At 36.2% G+C, this 27,273-nt stretch overlaps 2 protein-coding genes across 2 annotated transcripts; both read left to right on the forward strand.

Moving 5' to 3' along the window:
• Nucleotides 1-5,752: 5,752 nt before the first annotated feature.
• On the forward strand, nt 5,753-8,538 carry LOC141652845 (phenylacetaldehyde reductase-like). Its single transcript, XM_074460451.1, has 6 exons — nt 5,753-5,927; nt 7,045-7,214; nt 7,334-7,573; nt 7,640-7,823; nt 7,931-8,120; nt 8,200-8,538. The coding sequence occupies exons 1-6, from the start codon at nt 5,795-5,797 to the stop codon at nt 8,342-8,344; spliced, it is 1,062 nt and encodes a 353-aa protein (XP_074316552.1). The 5' UTR covers nt 5,753-5,794; the 3' UTR covers nt 8,345-8,538.
• A 3,812-nt stretch (nt 8,539-12,350) lies between these two features.
• LOC141651034 (berberine bridge enzyme-like 7) lies at nt 12,351-13,967 on the forward strand. Its single transcript, XM_074458762.1, has one exon. The coding sequence runs from the start codon at nt 12,351-12,353 to the stop codon at nt 13,965-13,967; it is 1,617 nt and encodes a 538-aa protein (XP_074314863.1).
• The last annotated feature ends 13,306 nt before the right edge of the window (nt 13,968-27,273 follow it).

Raw genomic sequence — 27,273 nt, forward strand, 5'->3', positions numbered from 1 at the left:
TAGGTTTAGAAATGGTTTTATGAATGATAAAATGAAAAGAGGGGAGAGGGAGAGCGGCTCTTAGATTAGGTTTAGGGTAAATGGTGGTTACATGTTCCGGGTAAGGCAAATGGGTTAAACGGGTATGGTCATTGGGTAAATGTAGATGGGTAAATGGGTGATACGATTCTTGACCCAAAAGACAAAATGTAATGTAGCCCGACTCAACATATACGATATAAACCCGACTTAATAACATTCACGATATTACGATGCAACCAATATAAAATGTATAATAACTAGTATATAATAATATCCGCTTAATCGATTATATAAAATACGGGGTATTACATATATAGCCTGGTCGTGGCGAGAGCTACTATAGTATTCGAATGAGTCGATTCTTTTGACTAAAGACTATTCGCCTAAGATGGCACAGTTTTAGATTGACTTTGATTTGTGTTACTATGACCTTCGTAAATGGGGTCAAATGGGCATATTTTGGGTTATGATGGCTGTGGCTAGTCGAAGGGAATGAGTGCGATAGGAATTGTCCACCCCTAGTCAGGGTTATAACAATATCTCAGGGCCACTCGAGGAGTAATGAACTGGAAATGCGTGGCCACGCTCGGAAAGTATCTGTGATAGATAAATCCGGTCAATCAGTTATTCTCCAGATCGAGGAAACCACTCTCGATATGATCACTTGCAAGTACGACCTGAAAGACACCTTGCATTGAGTGGGAGATAGTAATAGGACAAGAGAATTGGTGACGCACACTTGTCGAGGACAAGTGGGAGATTGTTGGAATATGTGTCCTCCGCAATAATGCGATCACATTTGTTGATCATGATGATCATATGTTTAAATCTCATTATAAAGAATACAATTGGGAAGTAATATTGTTACTGTCAACTGGTCAACATATATCGGTAATGATTGGTTGACTAGAGTTTGACATTGTCGTCGTGCGACGGTGGTGATCGATTGACCCCTAGGTCATACCTATAGGGCAACACTCTTAATTGATTATTCAATTAATCGTATAATGTTACGAGTTAATTAAATTATTTGAAAATTGACGGACAATTTTGGAAGTAAAATTTACGTATCATATTGAAATGTGATTAAATGAGATACGGTCTGAGTAATCGAATTGTATCATTACTCGGATGAAATTATTGTTTAAAGAAACAATCGGAATTGAATGAATTATTATAAATACAATCTGTTGTGATTTATAAATAGTAAAATATTTTGGTACAAGTAATTATGAAATTACTAAGTCGATTTTTGTATGTGACGTATTTTTAATAATACGTTGATTTTTAATATGTTAAAAATTGCATGACAAATTTATGTGACATATGACATGTGACATATTGACAATTGACAAAAATAAAATGGATTACTTGTTATCCATGTGTGCCGAAATTAGGGGAAGAAATAGGCTAATATTGTGTTTGATTAAGATAATGGAAACACAATGATTACCTACTATTTAGCCATGCAAACCTAATGTTTATTGTTAAGAGCAACAATTGCATGCATTAGCTCCCCTAAAAGCCCCCCTTCCACCCGGTTTTGAGAAGGCAAAAACCATCATGGTTTTTTTTTCATATTTTTACCTAATAATATACAAAATGTTGTGTAACACATTTTTCATTCATCACTCATCCAAAAATTAGTATTCTAGAGAGAAAAATAAATCTCTTCTTCTTCTCTCTATAAACCGAAAATATTAAGTGTATTATAATATTTTTGGGTCAATTTTTACTAGATTAATATTGTACTAGTTCTCATAATTTTAATCTTAATTAAGAGAAAGCTTTGGGTATTAATCCTAAGGAGGGATCCTACACTTGGATCTTGGTTCTTCCATCTTAGGAAAGCACAAGAACAAAAGAAAAGGAGATTTCTTTTGTGCCCATAAAACCGAAATCACCAATGTAAGAACATGATTTCTCCTCTATTTTATCATTTGTTTGCATGCATAAAATCCATATTTAATTTTATGACAAATTAATTTTAACATATATGAGTATGTTAGTATGTATATAGATCTACATTTCCTTCAAAGGGAAGCCCTGACCATATTGTTTTTATGTGAAACCAAACTTTGTGGTCGTGAAATGAGCAGGGTGAAGGAGAGAATGAAGGGGTGTTTTGGGATAGAAGTGCATAGTGTTGGGAGATCGGGTGGTTTAGCTCTCTTGTGGAAGAAAGACATTGACGACGTCTTTACGTCCACTGTTGTTCATCATATGTATTATTTTAGAAGCAAGAAAAATCAAGGAAAATGGAGTTATGAGATTCGAACCCATGACCTCAAAAACAAAAATAATCATACTTTACCACTACACCACTTTCCCAATAATGATACAATACTACACTAAATTGTTCTTATCTTTTTTCAATAGGGGTTCAATGGAACCCCATGAACCCCCATTGAAAACGCCTCTGGTTGTACGCCGTACTCGAGAATAGTTAAAGGAGGGATTATAAATGGCTCGTTTCGTCCCAATCATTTGTTTAACTTTAATTAAAATATTTCTCAAAAATAAAATAAAAAACAAACAAATGATTGAGACGAAGTGAGTATGTATCGTCGATACTCGATCATGGTGTCATAGTAACTAGTTGATTTCTCATATTTATGGGCCAGAATAGGGGTGTTCTCTTAGTGGTTAGGACCAAAGATCAGACCGGAGTGGATCATTTGGTCTGGATCAAATCGGAGCATATTTTGTTTGGTCCAGTCTATGGTCCACTTATTTACTTTACTTTGGTCTTCGATCTGGTCCTGGACCAAACCAACTGGACCACGGACCAGATTATGGACCGAACTTATATATATAACAAAAAAATATTTAAAATTGTAAACATTATTGATTTTATTTTCTACTTTGTTTAAACGTATTATTTTTTAGTATATTGTTTACACATATTATAAGATGTGTATTTATGTGCTTAAATCTTTTAAGAAGATAATGTTGCTAATTTTGATTCTTACGTTGTCTTGAGTTCTAATTTTTTACATAGTTGCTCTTTCATGGACAAACATTACTTTTTTCATGGACATTTTGCCATTAATTTTCCATCCTTTACCCTTCCCAAAAAACAAAATAAACAATCTCTCTCTAATTCTCTTCCTCACAAATTAATCAATTCCGTTAAATTACCCAATTATGAACGCTAATTCTCATGTCGATCAAGTAATAATCCTAATTTATTAACATATTAATTATTAAATACGCTAATTTATTAACATATTAAGAAGATTAAATTAATTTATACTAATGAAATTAGGGTTTGAGGAAAGCGCAAAAGTAGTGATTTAACCCCCATAACTTTAGCCAATTGTGAGATTAGGCCCCATAACTTACAAATGTAGTAATTAGGCCCCATAACTTTGGCAAAAAGTGAAATCTAACTCAATTTCTCTTTTCAACTTAAATCATATCACTAAATCATTTTATATATAAGTTCATTATACACTAAATAATTATTAACATTTTAAAAGTATTTATTTAATTTATTAACATAATTTTTAGAATATTTTTAATATTTTTTTACTAATTTTATTATAATTCACGTACATATAAGAGCATGTTTACAAGTTTTCAATTTTATTTAATTCATTCAATATTTGTTTCCAACATTATGTAATACTCTCTCCTATTTCCTATGTTGTTCCATTTTCTTTTTTCCTAAAGAATTAAGACAATCAATTTGGACCACACATTACACATGACCCCACATATAGTTGATTTTTTACCACACAAACTTATCCAAAAAAGGAAAGAGGGAACAACAATGAAATTGGATGTAAAGGGAAAGGGGAACAACATAGGAAATTGGAGGGAGTAATAAATTGCATACACAATTTTAGAGATTTTTAATAAGTTTTAGTATATACTTATAAATTGTAGTATTGATGAATAAAATTGAATTTTTTGGTGCAATTTTGGTTGAAAACAAAAAAATGGGTTGAATTTCACTTTTTATCAAAGTTATGGGGCCTAATTACTACATTTATAAATTATGGGGCTTAATCTCACAATTGGCTAAAGTTATGGGGGCTAATCACCACTTTCGCGGAAAGCGTCAATAAAAAGTAATTGTGTCGGAGTCTAATTGGCCAAATATGTTGCATCATACATGGACACTGTTTGGCAACACTTCTTCAACACGTAGTGCTTGTGTTATGGCAAATTTATTGAGCTCTCTGAAAAATTGGATGCTCAAGGTTCATACGAAGCCACACGCATAAATTTCCTTGGTTCAATACACGACGCTTATTCAACCGGACTGCAAGCAGGATGACTGCAGAATGCGGGTATTGGAGCGATATGGCGAGTTGGCTTACTGGTGAGGGCAGGGCCGGCCCAGGGCCTGTGCAAGAGGTGCGCCCGCACAGGGCCCCCAACTTGAGGGGGCCCAATTACAAAGATTTGTTGCGTTGATTGATAATAAATTTAGGTCATTATAATAACATAATTCCTACTATGACTTGGTGGTAACTGATAAGTGGTGTGGTATTTATTATCAATGGTCTTAGGTTCGATTCTTGCTAAAGGCTTTATTTTGTTATATTTTTACAAGGTTTATTTGTTTATTAAATTTTCAGCAAAACAAGGCTATGAAGGAGTCGAACCCAGGTTGTGTTGCTTCTTTAGTGAGCGACTAACCACTGTGCCACTTTACTATTGTTAAAAAATGGAAAGAAATTTATATTTGTATCCGCATTTCGTCTAGGATTGAAAAATACACTAGTCATGGAAAACTCTCATATATAATAGTTAAGATACGATTTTCCCATTTTTCTTACTTTTAATAAAAATGGTATGGGGCCTCTCTCGAAGAGTTCGCACATGGCCCCCAAAACTACCGGGACGGCCCCGGGTGAGGGGGTGGTCCGATCGTTTGGGTGGTGCGGCTGGTGATTTGTTGGTAGGAGATTGGGTTAATCATTTTGAGAGGATTTATTGTTATGGAACAGAATGGTAGAAGGTGTAGAAATGACAAGGGTATAATAGTCATTTATGTCCATGATTGAGTAAATCATGTCCATGAATGAGCATAACCCATTTTTTATACTGCACCATATCGATGACAATCGAATTTGGTCCATTTTTTCCATTTGGTCTGATCCGGTCTGGTTCATTCGTTTTTATGGACCGATCGAATATTAATATGATTCCGTCCCCGATCCACCTTTTAACCCTTATTTGATATTCAGTTTGGAGAATTTGGTCCGGTTCGATCCTGCCCCAGACCAATGAACAACCCTAGGCTAGAAGTCGTGTGGTGGCCGATTAGAAACATTATGATAAGGTGTCAGTGGCCCCATTTCCCCATCAATATTACATGCAAAATCCTAAAGTGTGCTACGTATAATTCAACTTTCCTTTAACGTTACAAACTTACAAGTTACAATACTATATAGTCTATATTATACTCCCTCCACTTTCCTATTTTCACCCCATTTCCCCTTTTTGGCAAATTATCTATTTTCACCTCATTTCTCTTCTTTCCTTATTTGGACTACCTTTTTTCATTCTTTAATCATTCTTTTCACTCCACTTACATTTCTATTATTACTTTTTCATTTTTTAATCATTCTTTTCACCCACCTACAACTCTTTTCTTACTTTTTCATTCATTAATAATTTTTCTTAATATGCGCTACAAAGAAATGGGGTGAACAAAAAAAAGTGGAGGGAGTACTTATTAGTGCTTCAAAAAATAGAACATTGTGGTCTAAATTAATATTAAAGAGAGAAAACTGAAGAAGAGGATATTGATTAATTAATGGCGCGAGATTTAGATAGAGATGAAGAGAAAAGAGCTTGTGTGACGGGTGCTTCGGGTTATATTGCATCTTGGATCGTCAAGCTCTTGCTTCATCGCGGCTATGTTGTGCATGCCACTGTTCGATCACTCAGTATGTTTTTTTTCTCTCTACTCTTTTTTCGCAAAATTTTGTTGGTATTTCGACTTGTATATGTTCTTCTTTAAGATATAATTAATAAATGGATCCGTGATCCGTCACATTAATGGGAGACCGCCTCTTTAAAAATTTGTATAACGTTAAGTGACATAGTTATAGTATATAGCTAGCTATTTCATTGTTATAGGCACAACCAATTTGTAATTAAATACAAAACACTTTATCTATAAACATGGTGGAGCTACCAATCGTTGGTTGGCGCAGTGGTAGTATGGGGCTGCGCTTGGTAGGGAGGTCTGCGGATCGATCCCCCACAACTGCGATTGGGAGGGGTTTAAATACCGTAATCCTTGGACACGCCCCAAAATCCGGATTAGTCGGCCCAATGTGGTTCGGATTACCGGATGGTTTAGACCAAAAAAAAAAAACATGGTGGAGCTCACCACTATGAACCCTTAATAAGGAAACATGTCTTTATGAGTTTTGCAAATTATCTTACAATTACGTAAGACTGAATGATGTTAAAAAAAAACGATGTTGCTCAGGTTACAATAAGATCTACAGTAATAGTAGTAATATAAACTATATGGTGGGAATTGCGATTAAATAACCATGGAATTAATATAACTTTGTAATTGGGAGACTATATTAGACAAGATCAAAAAGAGAAAAAGAAAGCTAATGCTAAAATCAGGACTTCAGGTTAACTTAATGTTATGCATGGATATAAATATGTAATGTGGGTTATGCAAATTGGGGCATCGGGTATACAGTGATAGATGAACCATCTCAACCAAAATCTTAAAGTGATGGTTGAGGCCCGATTATTATAAATATTCCTATTACGCTCCCTCACTCAAATGCCCGTTGGGCTTGAAGAGTGGTTAGTTGTGCAAGCCCCCGTGCCGTGTCTTTGGGTTTCCACTTCGAGTTTTTGAGGGGTTTTGAGGTTGCCAGGATTCGAACCCGTGACCTTCGGTCACACTGGCTCTGATACCATGATAGATGAACCAACTCACCTGGCTCTGATACCATGATAGATGAACCAACTCAACCAAAACCTTAAGGTGATGGTTGAGGCCCGACTATTATAAATATTCCTATTATGCAGATGATCCGAAAAAAACGGAGCATTTGCGTGGATTGGACGGAGCAAAGGAAAAACTTCACTTGTTTAAAGCCAACCTGTTGGAAGAAGGCTCCTTTGATTCAGCTGTTGATGGATGCTGTGGTGTATTCCATACTGCTTCTCCTGTTCTCATAGAAACGCCAAACCCGCAGGTTAATTTTCCTTACACCCTTTCTTTTCCAATGAACTACGGAATATTTCACTCTAATTTCAAAGCGGCCTTATATAAACATTTTTGTTGTTGCTTTGAAATATACGAATATTTAAACAGACGGATTTGGTTGATCCAGCTGTGAAGGGAACTCTGAATGTTCTTTCCTCGTGCGCAAAAGCTCCATCTGTCAAACGTGTGATTTTCACTTCTTCTGCTGCAACAGTTTTCCATACTGGTAGACCTATAACCTCTGAAACACTATTTGACGAAACTTGGTTTTCAACTCCTGAAGCCTGCAAAGGGTTTATAGGGGTATGTATGTTTGCAAAGAATTCGACTTTTATACCAAAATGGCCTGTTAACAACTTCCTGTATAACTATGAACTACTGAATTCACACTTCGTCCTGTATTCCTGTTTTGAGCGAGCCTTTTCTCATTCGCAGGACTCATATGTTCTCTCAAAGACCTTGGCTGAGATTGCTGCTTGGAAATTCTGCGAAGAGAATGGCATTGACATGATCACCATCAACCCCGTAGTTGTCATAGGACCAATGTTGCAGCCAGTGATCAATTGGTCAAGCGACCTTTTGTTTAACTTAGTTAACGGTAAGAGTTATATTATAAAAGGTGCGAGTTTGAATTAACTCTAACTCTTACATTAATAAGCATAAGTGACTGCATTACATTAATTCATGTTGTTAAATTATTTACAGGGAAATCAGAGACTTACCTAAATGCAACATTTGGATGGGTTCATGTCAAAGATGTTGCAGAAGCACACATTAAAGCCTTTGAGATCCCATCAGCTAATGGAAGGTACATTTTGTGCGAAACAGTGGCACATTTTTCACAAATTGTCGATATCTTGAAAGAACTCTACCCAAATCTCAAACTCCCTCACAAGTAAGTTTGTGTTCTTGGAGTTTAATTACCCAACCTTGGCTAAACCTCGTTTAACGTGCCATTAATTTCTCGTTTGCAGATGCATGGATGATCAACCGTTTCAACCAACATACCAGATTTCTAAGGACAAAGCTAGAAGCCTAGGCATTGAGTGCATTCCCCTAAGAGAGACTCTCAAAGAAGCAGTGGACTTCTTGATTGAGAAGAAGCTTATTACTCCGTAGTATATAATAAGCTTTGGCCTTCGGCTGAAACAGACATGGAATACTTGAGTGAACTGTTATATAATAAGCTTTGGCCTTCGTATAGCTATTGCATGGACATGTAAGCACGAGGACACGGCTTTTATATTTTGACATAATAGGTGCCCGATCTCTAAAATTATTCATAAGGCCTGAGGGCATGAGTTTACGGTTTACCTCATCACCCGTCATCACCTCCTTATCGTCTCAATTTCATTTTATGTGATTTTTTCTTAAATTTTTTCTCACAGATTGCTGATCTACGAATAACTAAACTAAAAGTCAATTGGCCAAACTTAGCTTGTTGGACCCGTAATCAAGAATAGACAAAGGAGTAACTATGAGTAGTATGAGTTACTCCATCCGTTCCAATTATTGGTTTATCTTCGATTAATTTATCTCTTAGCTTACAAAGCGCAAATAAAAAAGGCAAACAAATGATTCGGACGTAGGACGTGACTACGTACCATCAATCCTGCTGTGGTGTTCCAGTAACGGTATCCCGCACACCATTTTACTAAATCCCGCACATTTTCCTCTTATTCTGAGGATATCCCTCTCATTTCTCACACCCACCAGGATAAAAAAAAATGAAAAACCCAAAAAATAAACGCCTCTCATTCTCCCCTTCGTCCCCTACCAATTGCCCTATCATCAATTAAATCAAAAGAGTGATATTTGCAGCAACCTGCAACGCATCAAGATTTCATTTGTGAATCAAGGTTTTGCCATTTCAATTAATCCACCTAATAACAATCCATCTAGGCGATCTAGCCGACATACTATTTGCCAAGTCAGAAGTGAATTTAGGTCAGCAACTTGCGACTCATTGTATCACGACTCACGGCTCATTGTATCACGACTCACGGCTGCCATGAATTTGATGACCGACCGTACCCTCCGATCAATCTACTCCGGCATGTTCAACGACCCCAGCCACAACCATCCCTTCAAGAACACAACGTTAATATTAATCCAACATCAATCCAAACCCTAATTGTAAAAAGACCTTTTTGAAAAAACATTATTTAAAAGACTGTACTAATAAAATTGTTGCGTGTGGTATTTGCATATTACGATCTATAATTGTCGAGTTATTAATGAATTGGTTAGGCTTGTGAGAAAGAAGCGGGATAATTCTTTTTAGGTCTTTTTTATGATAAAGGGTAGTTATGGAAAATTAGGGACAAATGTGTGGGATTAAGTAAAAGGATGTGCGGGATTTAGCAATTGCGATTATAATATGAGTTTTTCAAACATAATAACCCATATATGGTAAGATTAACAACATATTCTTCTTAGAATAATTGCTTCCGTCAATAGCGTTAGACATGTCATATAAATATCCGCACATATTAATGCAAAAGAAAGACAAAACAATGTTTCCCAAAAAGCTCTTGTTCCTTACTTCATGTTTCTATCCCATAACAAGCTTCAAAAAATTAGGTAATTCTGTCTTGTAAGCCTCTAAGGGCTTTAGTTCACACAATTTATCGTGTGATTAATAACCTACTCTACCTGTTAAGCTCAAGACTTAGCTATTAGCATAGATTTAATGAAACATTTAACTAGTCATTATTTATTTCTGTTAGTGCGGTCACAAATTCTTGTTTAAGACGGGAGTATCACTTGAATGCTCGCTCAAATCAATACTATACTATATATTAAATCCAGAAACCAAGGGACTTTAATGTAATTAAAGAAAGTTATACAAATTAATTATACTATATATTTTTAATCACTAGCACTGTGTGATAGACCCGATTAAAGGATCTCAATGCAAATATTATATAATTTGGGTTAAAATTAAATTACATAGAAGTTTAGTAATTTTCCTAAACATTTGTAAGAGACTAAAACATGGTCAATTTCCTTAAAATAAAATAATTAATTAAGATGGTCAATTTCAAGGAGACTAAAAGAAAGAAGATACTTGGTAATTTTTCTAAATACTTATGGAAGACTATAAGATGGTCGATTTCCTTAAAATAAAATAATTAATTAGTATAAACATGCACACTTATGGTATTAATTATTATCATCATAAAATTATATATTAAATTTAAAATCTATGCAATTTTATTAAATTTTATAGTTTATTAGATGTATAGAGATGTTAATTATTTAACATACAAAAATATAATATAAGTGGGTTATAAATAATTCAAGTTAGATTCCATAATATATAATATTGCATAATTCCTTCGATTTGATTTTGTTCCGGGTCTAATTCCAGAGCATGTATAGTTACCACCCGTGGCTTGTTTGAATGATGTCTTTTGGATTCTCCTTTGGTCTTAATCGTTCCTCTCGGCCTCTCCTGCAACAATGAACGAACTGGGGGCTTGGCTTTGAGCCAAGCGTACCCACTCCGACGCCCAAGTCAGTAAACTTAAATGTATAAGTTGTGTGCTAGTTGGCTAGGAATATATATTGTAGAGAGATAAGGAAGATGTTACCAGATGAATAGTGTAATTAGGTTTAGTTGTGTATTTCTGGATCCTTTCCTCAATGAAGGTTGAGGAGTATTTATAGGCTTTCACCTTTTGTCACGTAGTGGCCAAGTGGCTAACAGGTGGAAAGACTGATCTACCCCTCGGCCGAGGGACCTATGGCAGGCCGGCGGGCCCTGTTGACTCACCGCCGAGGGGTCTTGGATGTGAGTACGCGGGTATGTGTCCCGGCTGGCAGGTTGCCATGCCGAGACCAGCCGACAGCCGACGAATTTGCATCGGCTAGGCTGCATAAGTCGTTGACTTGCTGTGGATATCTTTGACCTTGCTCAATATGTTGACTTGGTCAGCGGTGCAGAATATGCCCCATCAGATTTAATGCATATATGTAATATATTTATATAAATATATAATCTTCTTAAAATTGCATGCCTAAGTAATAAAAGTAGTTTCGCCAGTGAAGAAAATAATTATAGTAACATTGGATATAGTTATATGATAGTAATTACTCATTTGAATAGTAAAAATAACAATATTATCATCGAAATTAGTGAAAGTGGTAGAAACAACAACGAGAATAATGAAATAATCAATATTAATGTGACAATAGTGAAAGTAACAATAATTATGGCGGGAGTAGTGAAATTATCAATATTAATGCGGTAGTAATGACAGAAACAATAATTACGGCGGGAGTAGTGAAGCCTCTAAGGGCTTTAGTTCACACAATTTATCGTGTGATTAATAACCTACTCCACCTGTTAAGCTCAAGACTTAGCAATTAGCATAGATTTAATGAAACATTTAACTAGTCATTATTTATTTCTGTTAGTTTTGTCATAAATTTTTGTTTAAGACGGGAGAGTATTACTTGGATGCTCAAATAGCATAAATAAGCAAAAACCAACATGCCTAAATATTAGCAGAATATTTGTCCTATTTAGCAGCTAACTATCTATGCTAGCATCAAGTGGAATGTTATTTGTCTGTTTAATGTTAAGACTAGGGGTGTTAACAAGCCGAGCCGAGTCCGAGCTATATATAATTGCTAATTTTTTGAGTTTTTTTTTCGATATTTTTAATAAGAAGACTCGAAAGTTATATGTAAAAATATTTGGCAAATTATACAAATTTGAGCCGCTCGCGAGCTTTTCGAGTCGAGCCAGCGTTTGCTCGGCTTGACACGTTAAACTCTCGAGCAGAGCCCGAGCCCGAGCCCAAGTCGAGCTCGCATGAGCCGAGCTTTGATCGAGCCGATCTCGAGTTGTTCGCGAACTATCTCGTCTCATTAGTCTTTAGAGAAACTAATTGGAGCTAGTTGGTACTAGCTAATAAGTTAACAACCATAGAAACTATTGAAATGACTTGGCATGTCTGAACGATCAAATTTGCACCACTTAGTAAAACTAATCGTTGCTTGGTGAAAGGATGTTTTAAAACTTAGGATATTTTTAAATATCTAAGTGTTAAAATGAGACTATAAATAACGCTAGTAAGATTATGTTGATCTCAGAATTAAACTAAATTAACAAACAATGAGCAACTACAACAGTTCTTACAAAACAGTTAGATATTTTCAGGTACAAGAAATGTTGATATTGTTATTACTAGGCACAATGTTAGTTGCAGTTGTGTCTGAAGACGACACGGTGTTTCTTAACTGCCTCGAGAAGCAACCGACCACGTACCCGACATCAGAAACTTCATACACCAAACACAACTCGTCATTCCAATCTGTCTTCAACGAGTTGGTTAGGAACCGCAGGTTCCTAAACCCCGTTTTCCAAAAACCGTTGGTCATTGTCACAGCCAAGGACGCGTCAGATGTCCAAGCTACGCTGTTCTGCTGCAAAAGGCATAATGTACAATTGAGAGTCCGAGGTGGTGGCCATGACATGGAGGGCACATCTTACATTGCCGGGGCCGGAGTGCCCTTTGTTATTCTTGACATGCTCAATATGCGGTCTATTAAAATTAACATTGAGGAAGAGACCGCGTCTATACAAGCAGGGGCTGTCCTGGGTGAGGTCTACTATGCCCTCGCCCAGAAGAGCCGCGTGCATGCCTTTCCTGGAGGGGTGTGTCCTACGGTAGGGGTCACCGGGCACTTTAGTGGAGGCGGGTATGGTAACTTGATGAGGGCATACGGACTATCCACTGACCATGTTGTGGATGCGCTCTTAGTCGTTGTTGATGGAAAGGTTCTTAATAGAACATCTATGGGGGAGGATCGTTTTTGGGCCATTAGAGGAGGCGGGGCAGCCAGTTTCGGGATTGTCCTAGCTTGGAAAGTAATGCTTGTTCGTGTTCCGCCTTTAGTGACCGTCTTTCGGGTGACACGTACCCTTGAGCAAGGCGCGCCCGAGACCATGTATAGGTGGCAAGAAATTGCCCCGAATCTACCCAAAAAGATTTTCATAAGAGTTCGAGTTACGGTACTCCCCAAAGCCGAGTTGAAATTTTCCTTCATTGGGCTATTTCTCGGATCGACTCAGGAACTTGTCGAGTTATTAGACGAGAACTTCCCCGAATTGGGATTATCAACCAAGGATTGCAATGAAATGCCATGGGTGAATTCGACTCTTTTTTGGGCGGATGCTCCGGTTGGAACTCCAACCCAGTTTCTGATCAGTAGGCAAGACGAAAAAGTTTCTAGGAAGGTTAAATCAGATTTTGTTGTCGAACCAATTCCAAAACAAGGAATCGAGAAAATATGCAAAGCAATGTTAAATATGGAAGGATTAGTAATGGAATGGAACCCTTATGGTGGGAGGATGAGCGAGATCCCAGGGAACGAGATTGCGTATCCTCACCGTGCAGGTATTTTGTTCAAGATCGAATACGACTTCAAGTGGTACGAAACCGGGATTGATGTGGATAAGTACCATGTAGAACTGTTAAGGAGTTTTTACAAGTTTATGACACCCTATGTTTCTAAATCTCCAAGGATGGCTTATTTCAACTATAGAGATTTTGACATTGGTATCAATCATGGTAATAAACAAGATACAAATCTTACCACTTCTTTTGGGATGAATTACTACGGTAACAATTTCATCAGGCTGATGAAGGTGAAAACGGAAACAGATCCTGCTAATTTTTTCAGATATGAGCAGAGTATTCCTCCTAGTACTCCTACAACTCTCTCATAATAACAATGAATGTACGGTGACTATCAGGGCCCGCCAATTTATTCAGCAGACCCTGATTCAAATGTAAAGTTGAGGCTCGATATATGAATAAGAAACAAAATAATTTAATTAAAAGTTTTATTTAATATAGAGACATTTGCGTTTTTATGCGTGAACATTTCATCTGCTTAGTTCATGGAATTAATCTCAACTGATGTTGACATATACAAATATTTAAACAGGCGGATTTGATTGATCCAGCTTTTAAGGGAACTCTGAATGTTCTTTCCTCGTGCGCCATCGAGGACTAATAAGGTAAGACGATGTATGCACCATTACCTATCGCTGATGGCCATTGGATCCTCTCCGTAACCTATACATCTGCCTTACTTATCGTTGGATAAGATTTAATTTCGAGAAAAAAATGACGATATAGATTTGACTGGGATATAAAAAAATTTAGGTGGAGATTGAAGTGTAGTGATCCCTCTCTTTTGTGAATATATTCAAGCACTTCGTACAGCAAACAATTCGAACCTAGCTCAACGATGAACCGTGGCAGACTTATTGAGTTGAAAGTTATTGAGACTGCATTTCGAGATGGACGGTAGGTCTATGTCACAGTGTGAGTGACTGACACAGAACTGGTAGCGAGATTAATAAGAAATAATCAAAGGTAAACGAACGTAAAAGTAAATGAACAAACAAGACGATGTTTAAAAAATTGGTTCAGCATCTACTCCGAGGCCTACGTCCAACCGTTATTTTATTGCTTGTTAGACATTTACTCAAACAACTAAACTCCTTACAATGAAAATAACTCGCCAACCAACCCCAATTGCAACTCAAACTTAAAGCTACTCCGCTTCAAGAGTTTATAAGTTTTATCTCACAGGTTTACAGAGTCAGAATCTTTAGGCAAAGACTATCAGATTTCTTCCACCAGTTATATTCTTCAAGTACTTCTTTACTCGCATCGTGGTTCGGTTCAGTGGAGTCGTCCCGATAAGCACTTGATCGAGTTCAAGGATCCCTAAATAGAACTCGAGATGCTCTTTCCATTCCGAGTAATTAGTACCATCAAGTTGTGGAACCGCTTGGACACGATTATTGAGAGAGCTTTGCAAATCTTTATCGCATTATGAACAATGCTCAAAACATTAGGCTTTGAGTTTAACACACAATATCAATTATGACTAAGACTTGAAACTTAAATGAGTAATTCACAAACATTCATTAGGCAAGTATAGTATCTGTGGACAACCTACACATGCTTAATTGCATAATCGAATATACTCTTCTTAATGAGTGTTTCACTTTAATGTCAGATTACCTGTGGGTAAAACCTTAATACAAGTTAATTTACCCCTTTAGATGCTTAGTCGGATATTCACTACATAATTTGAGTCCACTGCGGTGAACCTCAACCTAATGTGAATGTCCAATATGATTCCTTTATGAGACTTGATCGCGTACGAGATGAAATCACTGTGGTGAATTTCAACTCGTCATAAGGCGAATGTCTCTTTCATTCGATATCAAAACTATATATATACATAATTAGTATGTATGCTTACAACAATAATGTGATAATTTATATAAACTTAACTGACATAATAATATTAATATCATACGAGCATACATAAACAATCATGAGGTATCGTAAACTATAAAACGAGAAGGAAACTATTCATGCGGAAGATCTTCGATCGAGTGAAACATTAGCTCGATCGAGAACTATTATCAATAAAACACCTCGATCGAGTGACCTTAATACTCGATCGTGATGTGCAGTCTTGATGTCTCTCGATCGAGTGACACACTAATTCGATCGAGTGACGCACTAATTCGATCGATAAAAAAAAATCCCTCGATCGAGTACTCCTCAAAACCCAGGCGACAGACGAAACGCAATCAACAATCAAAAAACATCATACGAATCGAAATAATTCGATTAGGGCAGCGGAAACAATCATAATCAAAGGATATATAATCAACCATGAATGAAAATAATATCATAATTAAAACATTAATTTCATTCAAATTAAAAGACATAATTAAAACATTAATCGAACTATAATCGCAATCATAATCCCGCTCACGATACCACATGTAAACAATAATTATAGGATCTTGATTGCAGCGATAATTACTGATAGATACATACATGGAGTAGTCATTAGATCTGATGAGGAGGTTTCTTAAGAACAATAAGAAGATGAATCTTAATGTTTTGCCTTCTCCTGCCTTCCTTAGTCTCTAATTCTCTTTCTGTGTGTTTTCACTCAATTAATATGAATTAGGTTAAAAACCACAAACAGGTGTGATCTATTTATACAGGTGGCAGGAGGGGCTTAAATAGATAAGTGGGCCTAATATGTTAATGACCTGTAAACATTAACCGTAATCCACTTATTCTATTACTCCCAATAAAAACCCGAAATATTATTTCTAACCGTTTCTAATTAAAGTGACATCAGTAATTAGGTCCACATAATAGAGAATTAATAATTCTTATAATTGTTTCACACTATCGAGTAATTTCAGACTCAAGGCGTAAAATCATAGTTTGAAGAGGTGCCGCGAGAAGCTAAAAGGCTGAAACAATAAGGTGTAAGACGCACGACTTTTGGACGCTAGGGGCACTATTTTTGGTAATAATTGTATTTTCCAAACAAAATTTTGAAAAACTATAATTCTTCTAAAATATTTTAAGGCTGGCTAGCAATAGCATTTTTTTTCACAAAAGTAATAGTTAATCGTTGAGTCTAATAAGTTAAAATTAATAAATATAAATAATTTAATTTAATTTAACCTAAGTTCATTTATGAACCGCTAAAGGATTTATTTTTCGAAACCCTATCGCTAAACTAAGGTCCGTGGACGACTGACGAGAAATCAAAAAATACAAAAAAAGAAATAAAAAAATTCTCGAACTCCAGAAAATGCTAATGCTATAAGGTGCTCGGAAATGGTTGAAGTAGTTGAATAAGAGGATCACTATGACTATAGCCGTTGGTAAATTTACCAAAGATGAAAAAGATTTGTTTGATACGAAGTTTATCTAAAACTAATCAACACAAAGTTTATATTATTTACATTCATTTGTCATTATATAAAAGTATATTAATCAAAATTTAAATAAAATATTCACAAATTATTGATAAGTACAAAGTTTGATATCTATTTTTGAAGGAGTATTAAAAGATAAAGAAAGTTAGTTGCTGCTAATTTGCAAATCGAAATATAATATTATGACAAATGAGTAAATGTTTTGAAAAACTTTATTGTGCGATTGTTTTACAATTTAAAGTAAAATGGTACCACGAGTAATAAAATAAATTTGAATGAGGCTTGAAGGTAAATTAGATACACTTATTATAGAAATATGTATAAGGTTAAGATTCAATTCAAGCAACGATTAACATTAAAAAAAAGTCATAAAAAACACATAAAAGGATAAGAGTAGTTTTTCCCTAACATATTGAAGACCGTCTCTCTCAAGCTTTTGTTCTGACAAATTTACATGCATAAAAAATGGTACTATTCAATTATATAGAGCAAACTAATTATTGTTGATGTTATATATTTTTTTTGTGTGTAAATTGAGCACATCATTACTATAATTTAGGGAGAGATAAGAATTGGGGAAGGGTAAGACATATTCATCATGCATAATACGATGCTTTAACCACCTTTGGGCAAAAATATAAAAAAAAATGAAAAAAAATTTAAACCTAAAAGGGGGTCAAGTACTTCCTAAATCTTCTATAGTTCTCTACCGCATTAATATTCTCATGAAGTTTATGACATTTATTTCATATTAATAAAAAAATGATTATACTGCTTCGTACAATTTGTGATTTATAACTTTTATCTAACTTATTTGAACTTGCTTAAATTTATATATTTTAAGTGAAGAATATTAATTATAAATATGATAAAGATAAAGTTTGATCTTTAATTTTCTTAGAGATAAAAAAAACTCTATTTTTATTTTCTTATAATATACTAATTAAATGTCATAATGTAAAACAGGAAATTACACCACAATTTACTATTTCAATATGTCGATGATCAACACTCAAAATAGCACATTTGTTATTTAATAGTGTAAAAACTCTCAAAATGCTAAAAAAAATGTTCAATCTGTCGTTATCAAACAAAACCTAAGTTTCTGCATTTTTTTTTTTGTCATGTTCAACTTAATCTTTACAGGATGTAAAAATCATGAAGTCAAAAAGTAGCGGTTAGTTTTATTCTATTAGTTAGATGGACTTTTCAAGAGAGAGATAAAAGCTTTGCATTTTAGACCGTTTTATGTGTGAACCAAAGGGATTAAGTAGTGAGCTAAAGGTTGTTTCGAGTGGGAATGAGGTTGATTGCGACGAGTTGGTTGACTAAAGTTTTTCCTTACTAGATCTAGAAAAGAGATAATAATTATGAGATAATAAAATTTGAAGAAAAAAGGACAATAAAAATGAGATGGAGGTAGTAAGATTTATATATGCAAAATGAAATAAATAGCAAAGTTCGTGTATATATATAATATTCAAACTTATTCAGTTTACAAACATAGTACCCAAACACTTTGTTTGATTATTTGGAATGGAGGTAGGGGAGGGGATGAGAAAAAGACTAGGAAAGGAAAGGAAATGAGAGAGATAAGAGAGAAAATTGTTTCTTAAACTTTTCTTTGTTGAAGGATAAATAAATAGTATTCGATAAGGGAGACGAGGATTCATATATATCATCTAGAGTAAAGATTGGTGTTTTATGGAGGTGAATGTGATTTATGACTTCTTAGATGTAAAACGTAGCAGAAAGGTAGTGATAGTGGTAGTGGATTGTAGGTTGTTTCAAGTAGTAAGAACTAATCACAGTGGCTGATGTTTTATTTTGCGGGTAAATTAGTGGGGTGGAGGGAGTGTGCATTTGTGCAAGGGTGATGAGTTTAACGAGAATAATGATAATAAATAAGGTTATTTATCAGCAAAATATCACTTGCATTAAACCATATAGGTAACATGAATAATAACAAGAAACCTCAAAAGATCATATTGATAAACTTAATCTTGACCCCATTAATCCAAATTAAATTAAAATATTAATTCTAACAACATTGTCGAGAGCAAGGGTTAGTTTTCATTGGATTGTGGATTTTTCTAGAAGTTGGGGTTTTGTTTTTCACTTGGTTGGATAAATTTGAGAGAAGTTTCGAAGACAAGGATCGATCTTTCAACGGATGAGATTGTTTTAGATCATGTATGTGAATAGGGAAGAAAAATAGGGGTATGCGTGAAGGATTTTGTCTCAAATGAGAAGATGGGGGCAAGACTATTGTTATAGGAGGGTGTCATAAGTAGCCCCAGCCATGTAGTATTGCGTTGGAATTTGGTTCACAGTCAAAGGTACGTCTATAGTTTGACCGGGAGATATAACATTTAACTATCTGTAAATGTTTTTACGTAACTACCATTTGACCCAACAATGATTATTGTTTTCCTTGACCAATTGAAAAAAAAAACAGGTATTAATGAACAAAATTTAAAAACTCTCAGTCCCAAGTATCATATATATAAACTTTATATTGGTTTTATTTTCTTAAAAAAACAATATTGTCGAGAGCAAGGGTTAGTTTACATTGGATGGTGGATTTTTCTAGAAGTAGGCCGGGGTTTAGTTTTTCACTTGGTTGGATAAATTTGAGATACGTTTCAGAGACAAGGATCGATCTTTAAGGGATGTAAAGAGTTAAGAACGATAAACACCTAAGAGGGGGAGGGGGTGAATTAGGTGTACCTTTTAAAAATTTTCTCTCTTACTTGGTTAATGACTAACACAAGTAAGATCTATTGATACGAGTTTGAGAAACTTAATGGATTGTAAGCTCACAAACGGTACAGCAGGTCTATGCAACAGTATGAGAGACTGTTGCACAGCACTGAGGGCGAGATTAACGTGTAAAAGAAGAATGATAAGAGAACGTGAAAGTAAATAAACAAACAAGACGATGTTTTAAAAATTGGTTCAGCTCCTACTCCGGAGCCTACGTCCAACCGTTATTTTATTGCTTGTTTAGAAATTTACTCAAACTTAACTAAACCATTACAATGAAACAACTCGCCAACCTACTCCGGTTGCAATTGCTTAAAGCTACTCCGCTTCAAGACTTTCTCTTGCTCAAAGCTACTCCGCTTCAAGACTTAAGGTTCTATCTCAACGGTTTACAGAGTCAGAATCTCAGTGGTTCACTTAAGAACATGGAGATTACAATTAAGACCTAAACACGAGAATCATTGAACATATTCGTTTATGCAACGATTAAAGCGTTTAACCGATACTTGGAGATTTTGACTTTGAAAAACAATTGAAGACTTTTGAAAAACAGAAAACGGTTTTGCAAATGATTGAAGAACAAAGCTTTTAATGCTGAAAAGATTTGCAAAGTGTTTACAATGAATGCTCTTTCAAAGTCTTGCAATAAATGAAAAATGAAGTGGCTATTTATAGAGAAAGTTAGTGTGTAAGAGAAGGATCTTAACACTAAATTAATCTAATATCCACAAGTATGTAGTATGCATTCATCATTTAAAAATATAAAAGAACAATCAGATTGAGAGGCTCAAGGTGGCTGCGTTTTTTTCCAAAGAGAAAGAGTGTTTCCCATAAAATATGGGAACTCACAATTTTGCCTCAAATAGAAAAAGCATAAGACCCATTTTTGGTATGAAAAACAACTTGCACAAATGGGATTGACATCTTTTAAATTATTGTGCAAGCATATTCTTTTTGTTCTTTTTGTTCTTCAGTTTGAAATAGTGTTTGTTTTAAACATAGGAAAGTTTTTTAAAGAATTTCAAACACTTGTGAATTTTCCCGAAAATTCTCCATTCGTTAGTACCAGAAACCATGGTGCAACAGTCTCAGGAACTGTTGCACGGTTTTGCCATAACTAATGCGTAAAAGAAATATGTTGAACTACCTCGTTTACAACATTTGTTCTAGACTATGGGCATGCTTGACTTGTCCTTCATCTTGATCATCTTGAACTTCTTTGAACAATCATGGGATGCTTCAACTTGCTAAACATTTAACTAAGAGACAAACAATTAAATCATAATGAAACTTGGCATCATCAACCAAGTGTGTTCTAACAAATTCCCCCTTTGATGATGGCAAATTTTAAATATGTGTGAAGTTCCCCCTAAGCCCATGGTGAGTCGGTCTTTGAACCAAATAATAAGAACATCAATTAAACATGATCAAGGTGAATGAGGTTCAACATGCTTGGCCTAAGTAGAACATCTAATCATCATAGCTAAGACAAATTCACGGTGAACGTTAGCCGAAGAGTTGTTAGTTAACACATAAACACATAATTTAACTACTTCCCCCTCTTGACATCATCAAGAGAAGGACATAAACATGTTCAAGTAGTACATAATTAAACCAAAGACAAATGTTCAAAATAAGAGAAAAGAAACAGCCCATAGTTTGCATAAGAATTAAAAACAAAGAGTCAAAAGGATAGGAGGGCAAGGGTAGGTACAGATGCCTTATTCATCATCGGACACATGACCACCAAGAGCTTGCACACGCTCAATAAGATCTTCATTCAAGGTTTTGAGCTCAGCAACATCTTCCTTAAGAGTCTCATTGTCCACAACCAATTTGGACACCATGTTCATAAGCTTGTCCAACTTACCGAGAACACCACCCATTTCAACAGTTGAACCAACTGTTGCACCAGTTTTACCCCTACCCGAGAACTTGCGGGTCAACTTCCCATTGTTGATAGCCAATGTCATTTGAGAAAGCAAGCCCATGGTCATGTCATCACTGAGTTTTTCGATACCGGGGCTACCTTTCATGACAATCTTTCGTTTCATGAAGACAATGGACAACCACATACCATATGGGATCACGGTTTTCTTGTCAAATTTCCCTTTTTGGAGGTCGGGGGCAATCTCATTGATACGGTGGAAGATGAGTTGGGGAAGGTTGATGGGACGGCGTTTGTGAATGTGGTGAATGAGGAGCATTTCAAGGAGGGAACATCGTCCCCTACTGTTATTGCTTGGTAAGATGGCTCGGTGAACAAGGTTAAAGGTGAAACGGTGGGGGGCTTGAAGTTCATAGGCATATATGTTGGTGGTGCCATTTTCATTGTCGGGTCGAAGGGTTCTCATGACCTCACTAGCCATAGCTTCATCAATATCACCCCAAGTGGTCTTAGGAAAGGTGGTAAGACCCACGGCTTCAACCTCAAGATAAGAGGCAAGTTGGTCAATGGTCAAGGCAAAGGGTTTTTGGTTTATAAATGCCGAGAGATTTCCTGATGCAATATCAACCTTGACTGTTGCATAGAATCGAATCAACTCCGACATGTAAACGGGGAGTATTTGTCGAGGAGATTAACCCAACCACGACCATAAATAGCGGCTTTAAAGAATGCAAAAGCCGGAGAAGAATCATACCATGTTTTCTTGTAACGTCTCCCACTATGGAAGCAACATGCAAGTATGCCGTGTGAGCTTGAGGGTGTCATCCAGGAAGATCAAGAGAGTTGAGATGAGCAAGAACCTCGTTCTTGAATGCCTCATCGTGAGTGGTGACCATCAACGCTGTGCATGAATTGAGAGGAATTTTATCCTCAATAACATCATCATCTTCCTTTGGAAGGACCACCTCCCTCTTCCGTGAGTACCTTGGCTTTTTAGCCGTTTTTGGCTTTGATTCCTTCTTCCTTTTGAGACCGGCCTTAGATTTTCCCTTTGATTCGGTGGGAGTTTCGATGACAATATCATCATCATCACCAAACAGTTAGGTGATTTTGATTTGGGATTTTGTTTTGGGTTGTTCGGGAAAAAGAGGTTCAATTTCATCAGCAACATTGTCTTCATTGGTGGATTCATTGATGTTTTCAATGTTGGGAATGGTATCTTCTCCATGAAGAACTCCCTTTTCAGAAGTTGGATTTTGGGAATCAATTTTTTCATCATCTTTTTCGCTCACTGTATCCTTTTCTTTTTCGATTTCACTTTCTTTCTCTCTTTCCTCATCTTTTTCACTCATTTTTTCATCTTTTTCATTTTTCTCTTCAACATCTTTCTCATTCACTTTTTCGGATTCTTTTTCTTTTTCTTTATCAAAAATATTACCAACAACCTCAGTTTCCTTTTCTTCTTCAACAATAGAAGCAACAATCACATCATCATCAATTTCTTTGTCTTTTTGGATGTTGCTTGCTATTTGTTTGAGCGTGGGCTCGTCTTCCTCGGAATCAACATCAGCATTTGAGTCCAACAACAAAGAGATTGGTGGGCTTCGTTTCAAACCACCACGGCCTCCTCTACCACGACCTCTTCCTTTGTGACCATGGATTTCTTTCGTGCAACATTCGGTTTGACTGTTGGCGGCTTTGAAGGAGACGGGGTGGGTTTGTCAGATTTTTCAATACTTGCAGCGGATTGTGTGGCCATTTTTTGTTGGGCAATATATTTGGGGTTGAATGTATTTCTAAGGTTTTGAAGTTCTCTTCTAGTTGATTTTTTGGGAGCCATTTTGTGGGTGATGGTTTTGACGGTTTTGGAAGATGAAAGAGGTTGAGATAATTTTGAATTTTGAAGTGAGTTGTGGGTAAATGGGAAAGTGGGGTTATTACATGGGGGTTTTGTTTGATGGACGGTTGGAGTATTAAGGAGGGAGTGGTTAAAGGTTGAGGTGGAGTGTTAAATGAGGGTAATGATGGCATAGAGGGCGGCTTGGTGTAGGATTAGCTAGATGGGACATAAAGTAGTGCAAAGCTCAATGCAAAATAATTCAAATGCAAAATGTAGAGTTCCAATGCAACTTTTTCGGTACACTTGTGATATGGTAATTTAGACATTTTTAAACTTGAGAACATATATACATCATTTCATCTCTAGTCAATCATATGGGAAAGATAATTTTAATTTATGTCACATGTCGCCTAACAAACCAATTTCCAACCGAAGTTTTACGAATTGTTCCCTTTCTAACGGTTTTGTAAAAATGTCCGCAATTTGATTTTCCGTTCTACAAAAGGTTAGACATATATTTCCTTTTTCCACTTGATCACGTAGAAAGTGATGCCTTATGTCAATGTGCTTTGTCCTAGAATGTTGTATTGGATTTTTCGAGATGTTAATGGCACTTGTATTATCACAAAATATAGGAGTAGTTTCGAAAATAAGACCGTAATCACGTAATTGTTGTCGTACCCAAAGAATTTGAGCACAACAAAGAGCGGCACTTACATACTCACTTTCGGCCGTGGATAGAGCAACGGTATTTTGCTTTTTGGATGCCCATGAGATAAGGCACGGTCCTAAGAAGGTAGCAATACCCGAGGTGCTTTTTCTATCCAACGAACTCCCGGCATAATCCGCATCCGAAAATCCTACAAGATCAATGTCATAATGAGTTGGGTACCAAAGGTATAAACCTTGCGTTCCAATCAAATACCTAAAAATCCGTTTGACGGCTTTGAAGTGTGATTCTTTAGGATTTGATTGGAAACGAGCACACACACATACACTAAATTGTATGTCGGGTCGACTAGCGGTTAAATAAAGCAATGAACCGATCATACCTCGATAGACCCTTTCACTAACACTCTTACCATTTTCGTCTTTGTCAAGATTAAGCTTGGCAATCATAAGTGTAGGCATAGGATTCGAGCTAGTTAACCCAAACTTACTTATCATTTCCTTTAAGTACTTTTGTTGGTGGATCATGATGCCTTTTTCATCTTGCTTAATTTGAAGACCAAGGAAAATCCAAGTTCTCCCATCATGCTCATTTCAAATTCAGAGGTCATAAGATCCGAAAAGTACTTATAAAGAATGTTGTTAGTTGCACCGAAAATAATGTCATCAACATAAACTTGCACAAGCAACAGTTCCTCTGACTGTGACTTGATAAACAATGTCTTATCAACCGAACCACGTATAAAACCATTTTCTAATAGGAATTTGGAAAGCCTATCATACCAGGCTCGGGGAGCCTGTTTTAAACCGTAAAGTGCTTTGTCAAGTTTAAATACGTGATTAGGGAACTCATTGTTTATAAAGCCGGGAGGTTGTTCGACAAAAACTTCTTCTTCAAGATAGCCATTTAAGAAAGCGGTTTTAACATCCATTTGAAAAAGTTTTATGCCAACATGAGATGCAAAAGCTATGAGCATACGTATGGCCTCAAGCCTAGCTACCGGTGCAAAGGTTTCATCGTAATCAATCCCTTCTTGTTGATTAAACCCTTGTACCACTAGTCTAGCTTTATTCCGTACGATTTCTCCAACATCATCAAGCTTATTGCGATAGACCCATCTCGTACCAATTACAGTACGTTGGGATGGTCTAGGGACCAGATGCCATACCTTGTTTCTCTCAAATTGTTCCAATTCTTCTTGCATAACCGTGACCCAATATTCATCGGATAGCGCCATTGTGATATTTCTGGGTTCAATTTGTGATATGAATGCTTCAAAAGCACAGTGATTTTGGAGAGATGATCTGGTTTTAATTCCAGAGGTAAGGTCACTGGTTAAATTTGATAGAGGGTGGGAACCTTGATGCTTCTATTTCTTTGGAACAAGGGTGTTAGAGGCCTCATTTGTTTCGGTTGGTTCTGATGCAACAGTTTCAGTGACTGTTGCATGGGGAATATTGTGTGAGGGTGTTTGTGGATTGGTTTCAATTTGGTTAGTGGTTGGTTCACTGCACTTCTCATTCCCCCTGGATGAGCTGGCTCCATTTTGAGATGAGGGAGAGTTAGTTCCCCCTAAATTTTGGCCAGCCTCATCAAGCAACAGTGGCTCCAACTGTTGCTCGGCCTCTTCCACGACTAGATCCATGTCATGACATATCATTCCAATTTCGAAATCATCATCATCCTCATCATCTTCATCATTAACCTGAGTGTTTGAAACAAAGAGACTAGATTCGTCAAATATTACATGAACGCTTTCTTCCATTTTCATGGTTCTCTTGTTATAAACTTTGTAGGCTTTACTATGGTCGGAATAATCAACAAAAACACCTTCATCACTACGAGCATCAAATTTGCCTAGGTTGTCTTTTCCATTGTTATGTACAAAGCATTTACTACCAAAGCACTTTAGATGGGAGATGTTAGGTTTTCTTCCTCGTAGTATTTCATAAGGAGTTTTGTTAATGATTTTTCTAATCATGACTCGATTGTAGATATAACAAGATGTGTTAACGGCCTCGGCCCAAAAGTTTCTTGGCACTTTAGAGCTAATGAGCATTGTCCTAGCCATATTTTCCAGAGTTCGGTTCATTCGTTCCACAACCCCATTTTGTTGAGGGGTTCTTGCGGCTGAAAAATTATGGCTAATACCGTACTCATTGCAATAGGACTCAAATGATAAATTCTCAAATTCGGTTCCATGGTCGGATCTCAAGGAGACAAGTTTATAACCAAATTTGTTTTGGACCTTTTAAACCCAAATTAAGAATTCATCAAAAGTTTGGTCTTTAGAACTTAAGAAGAGAAGCCAAACAAATCTTGTATAATCATCAACAATGACACATATATAGCGACTTCCACCTTTACTGACAATACGCATAGGTCCACATAAGTCAATATGAATGAGCTCAAGAGGTAAGGAAGTGCTAACAATCTTTTTGGATTTAAAAGAGCATTTTACTTGTTTACCTTTAACACAATCGTCACAAAGTGATTTGAATTCAAATTTGATGTTAGGAATGCCATCAACTAGATCAAGCTTCTTAAGAGTGTTAAGTGTTTTAGCATTCACATGACCAAGTCGTTTATGCCAAAGCCAAGGGTCATTCTTTTGGACACTCATACATGATAGTGTTTGACTTGACAATGAGTGTAAGTTAGTCATGTAAACATCTTTGACACGTTCACCTTCAAGAATGAGTTCTCTAGTTTTTCCATCAATTATTCTACATTCACTAGCAAGAAATTCAACGATGTTACCTCGATCACACAATTGTGATATGCTTAGAAGATTGTGTTTCAAACCTTTGACAAGCAACACTTTGTCGACACATAGTGACTTTGACTTACCAACTTTTCCAATACCAATGATTTCACCTCGTTTGTTGTCACCAAAAGTCACCATGCCACCATCGTAGGCTTCTAGCGAAAGGAATTGGTTTTCATCTCCCGTCATGTGACGAGAGCATCCACTGTCTAAGTACCAATTGTTGCTGCCTTTCGCTAATGCCTATAAGAAATCAAACAGTTAGTTTAGGAACCCAAACAAGTTTGGGCTCCTTCTTGACAACAACCTTTTTGACTTCTTTCT

The sequence above is a fragment of the Silene latifolia genome, chromosome 4, assembly GCF_048544455.1.
Source record: "Silene latifolia isolate original U9 population chromosome 4, ASM4854445v1, whole genome shotgun sequence".
Classification (NCBI taxonomy): domain Eukaryota; kingdom Viridiplantae; phylum Streptophyta; class Magnoliopsida; order Caryophyllales; family Caryophyllaceae; genus Silene; species Silene latifolia.

Coding starts and splice junctions, on each gene's coding strand:
- LOC141652845 (XM_074460451.1), top strand. CDS start 5,795: ATGGCGCGAGATTTAGATAGAGATGAAGAGAAAAGAGCTTGTGTGACG. Junction 7,215..7,333: donor TAGAAACGCCAAACCCGCAG/GTTAATTTTCCT, acceptor ATATTTAAACAG/ACGGATTTGGTTGATCCAGC. Junction 7,574..7,639: donor CTTTTATACCAAAATGGCCT/GTTAACAACTTC, acceptor TCCTGTTTTGAG/CGAGCCTTTTCTCATTCGCA.
- LOC141651034 (XM_074458762.1), top strand. CDS start 12,351: ATGAGCAACTACAACAGTTCTTACAAAACAGTTAGATATTTTCAGGTA.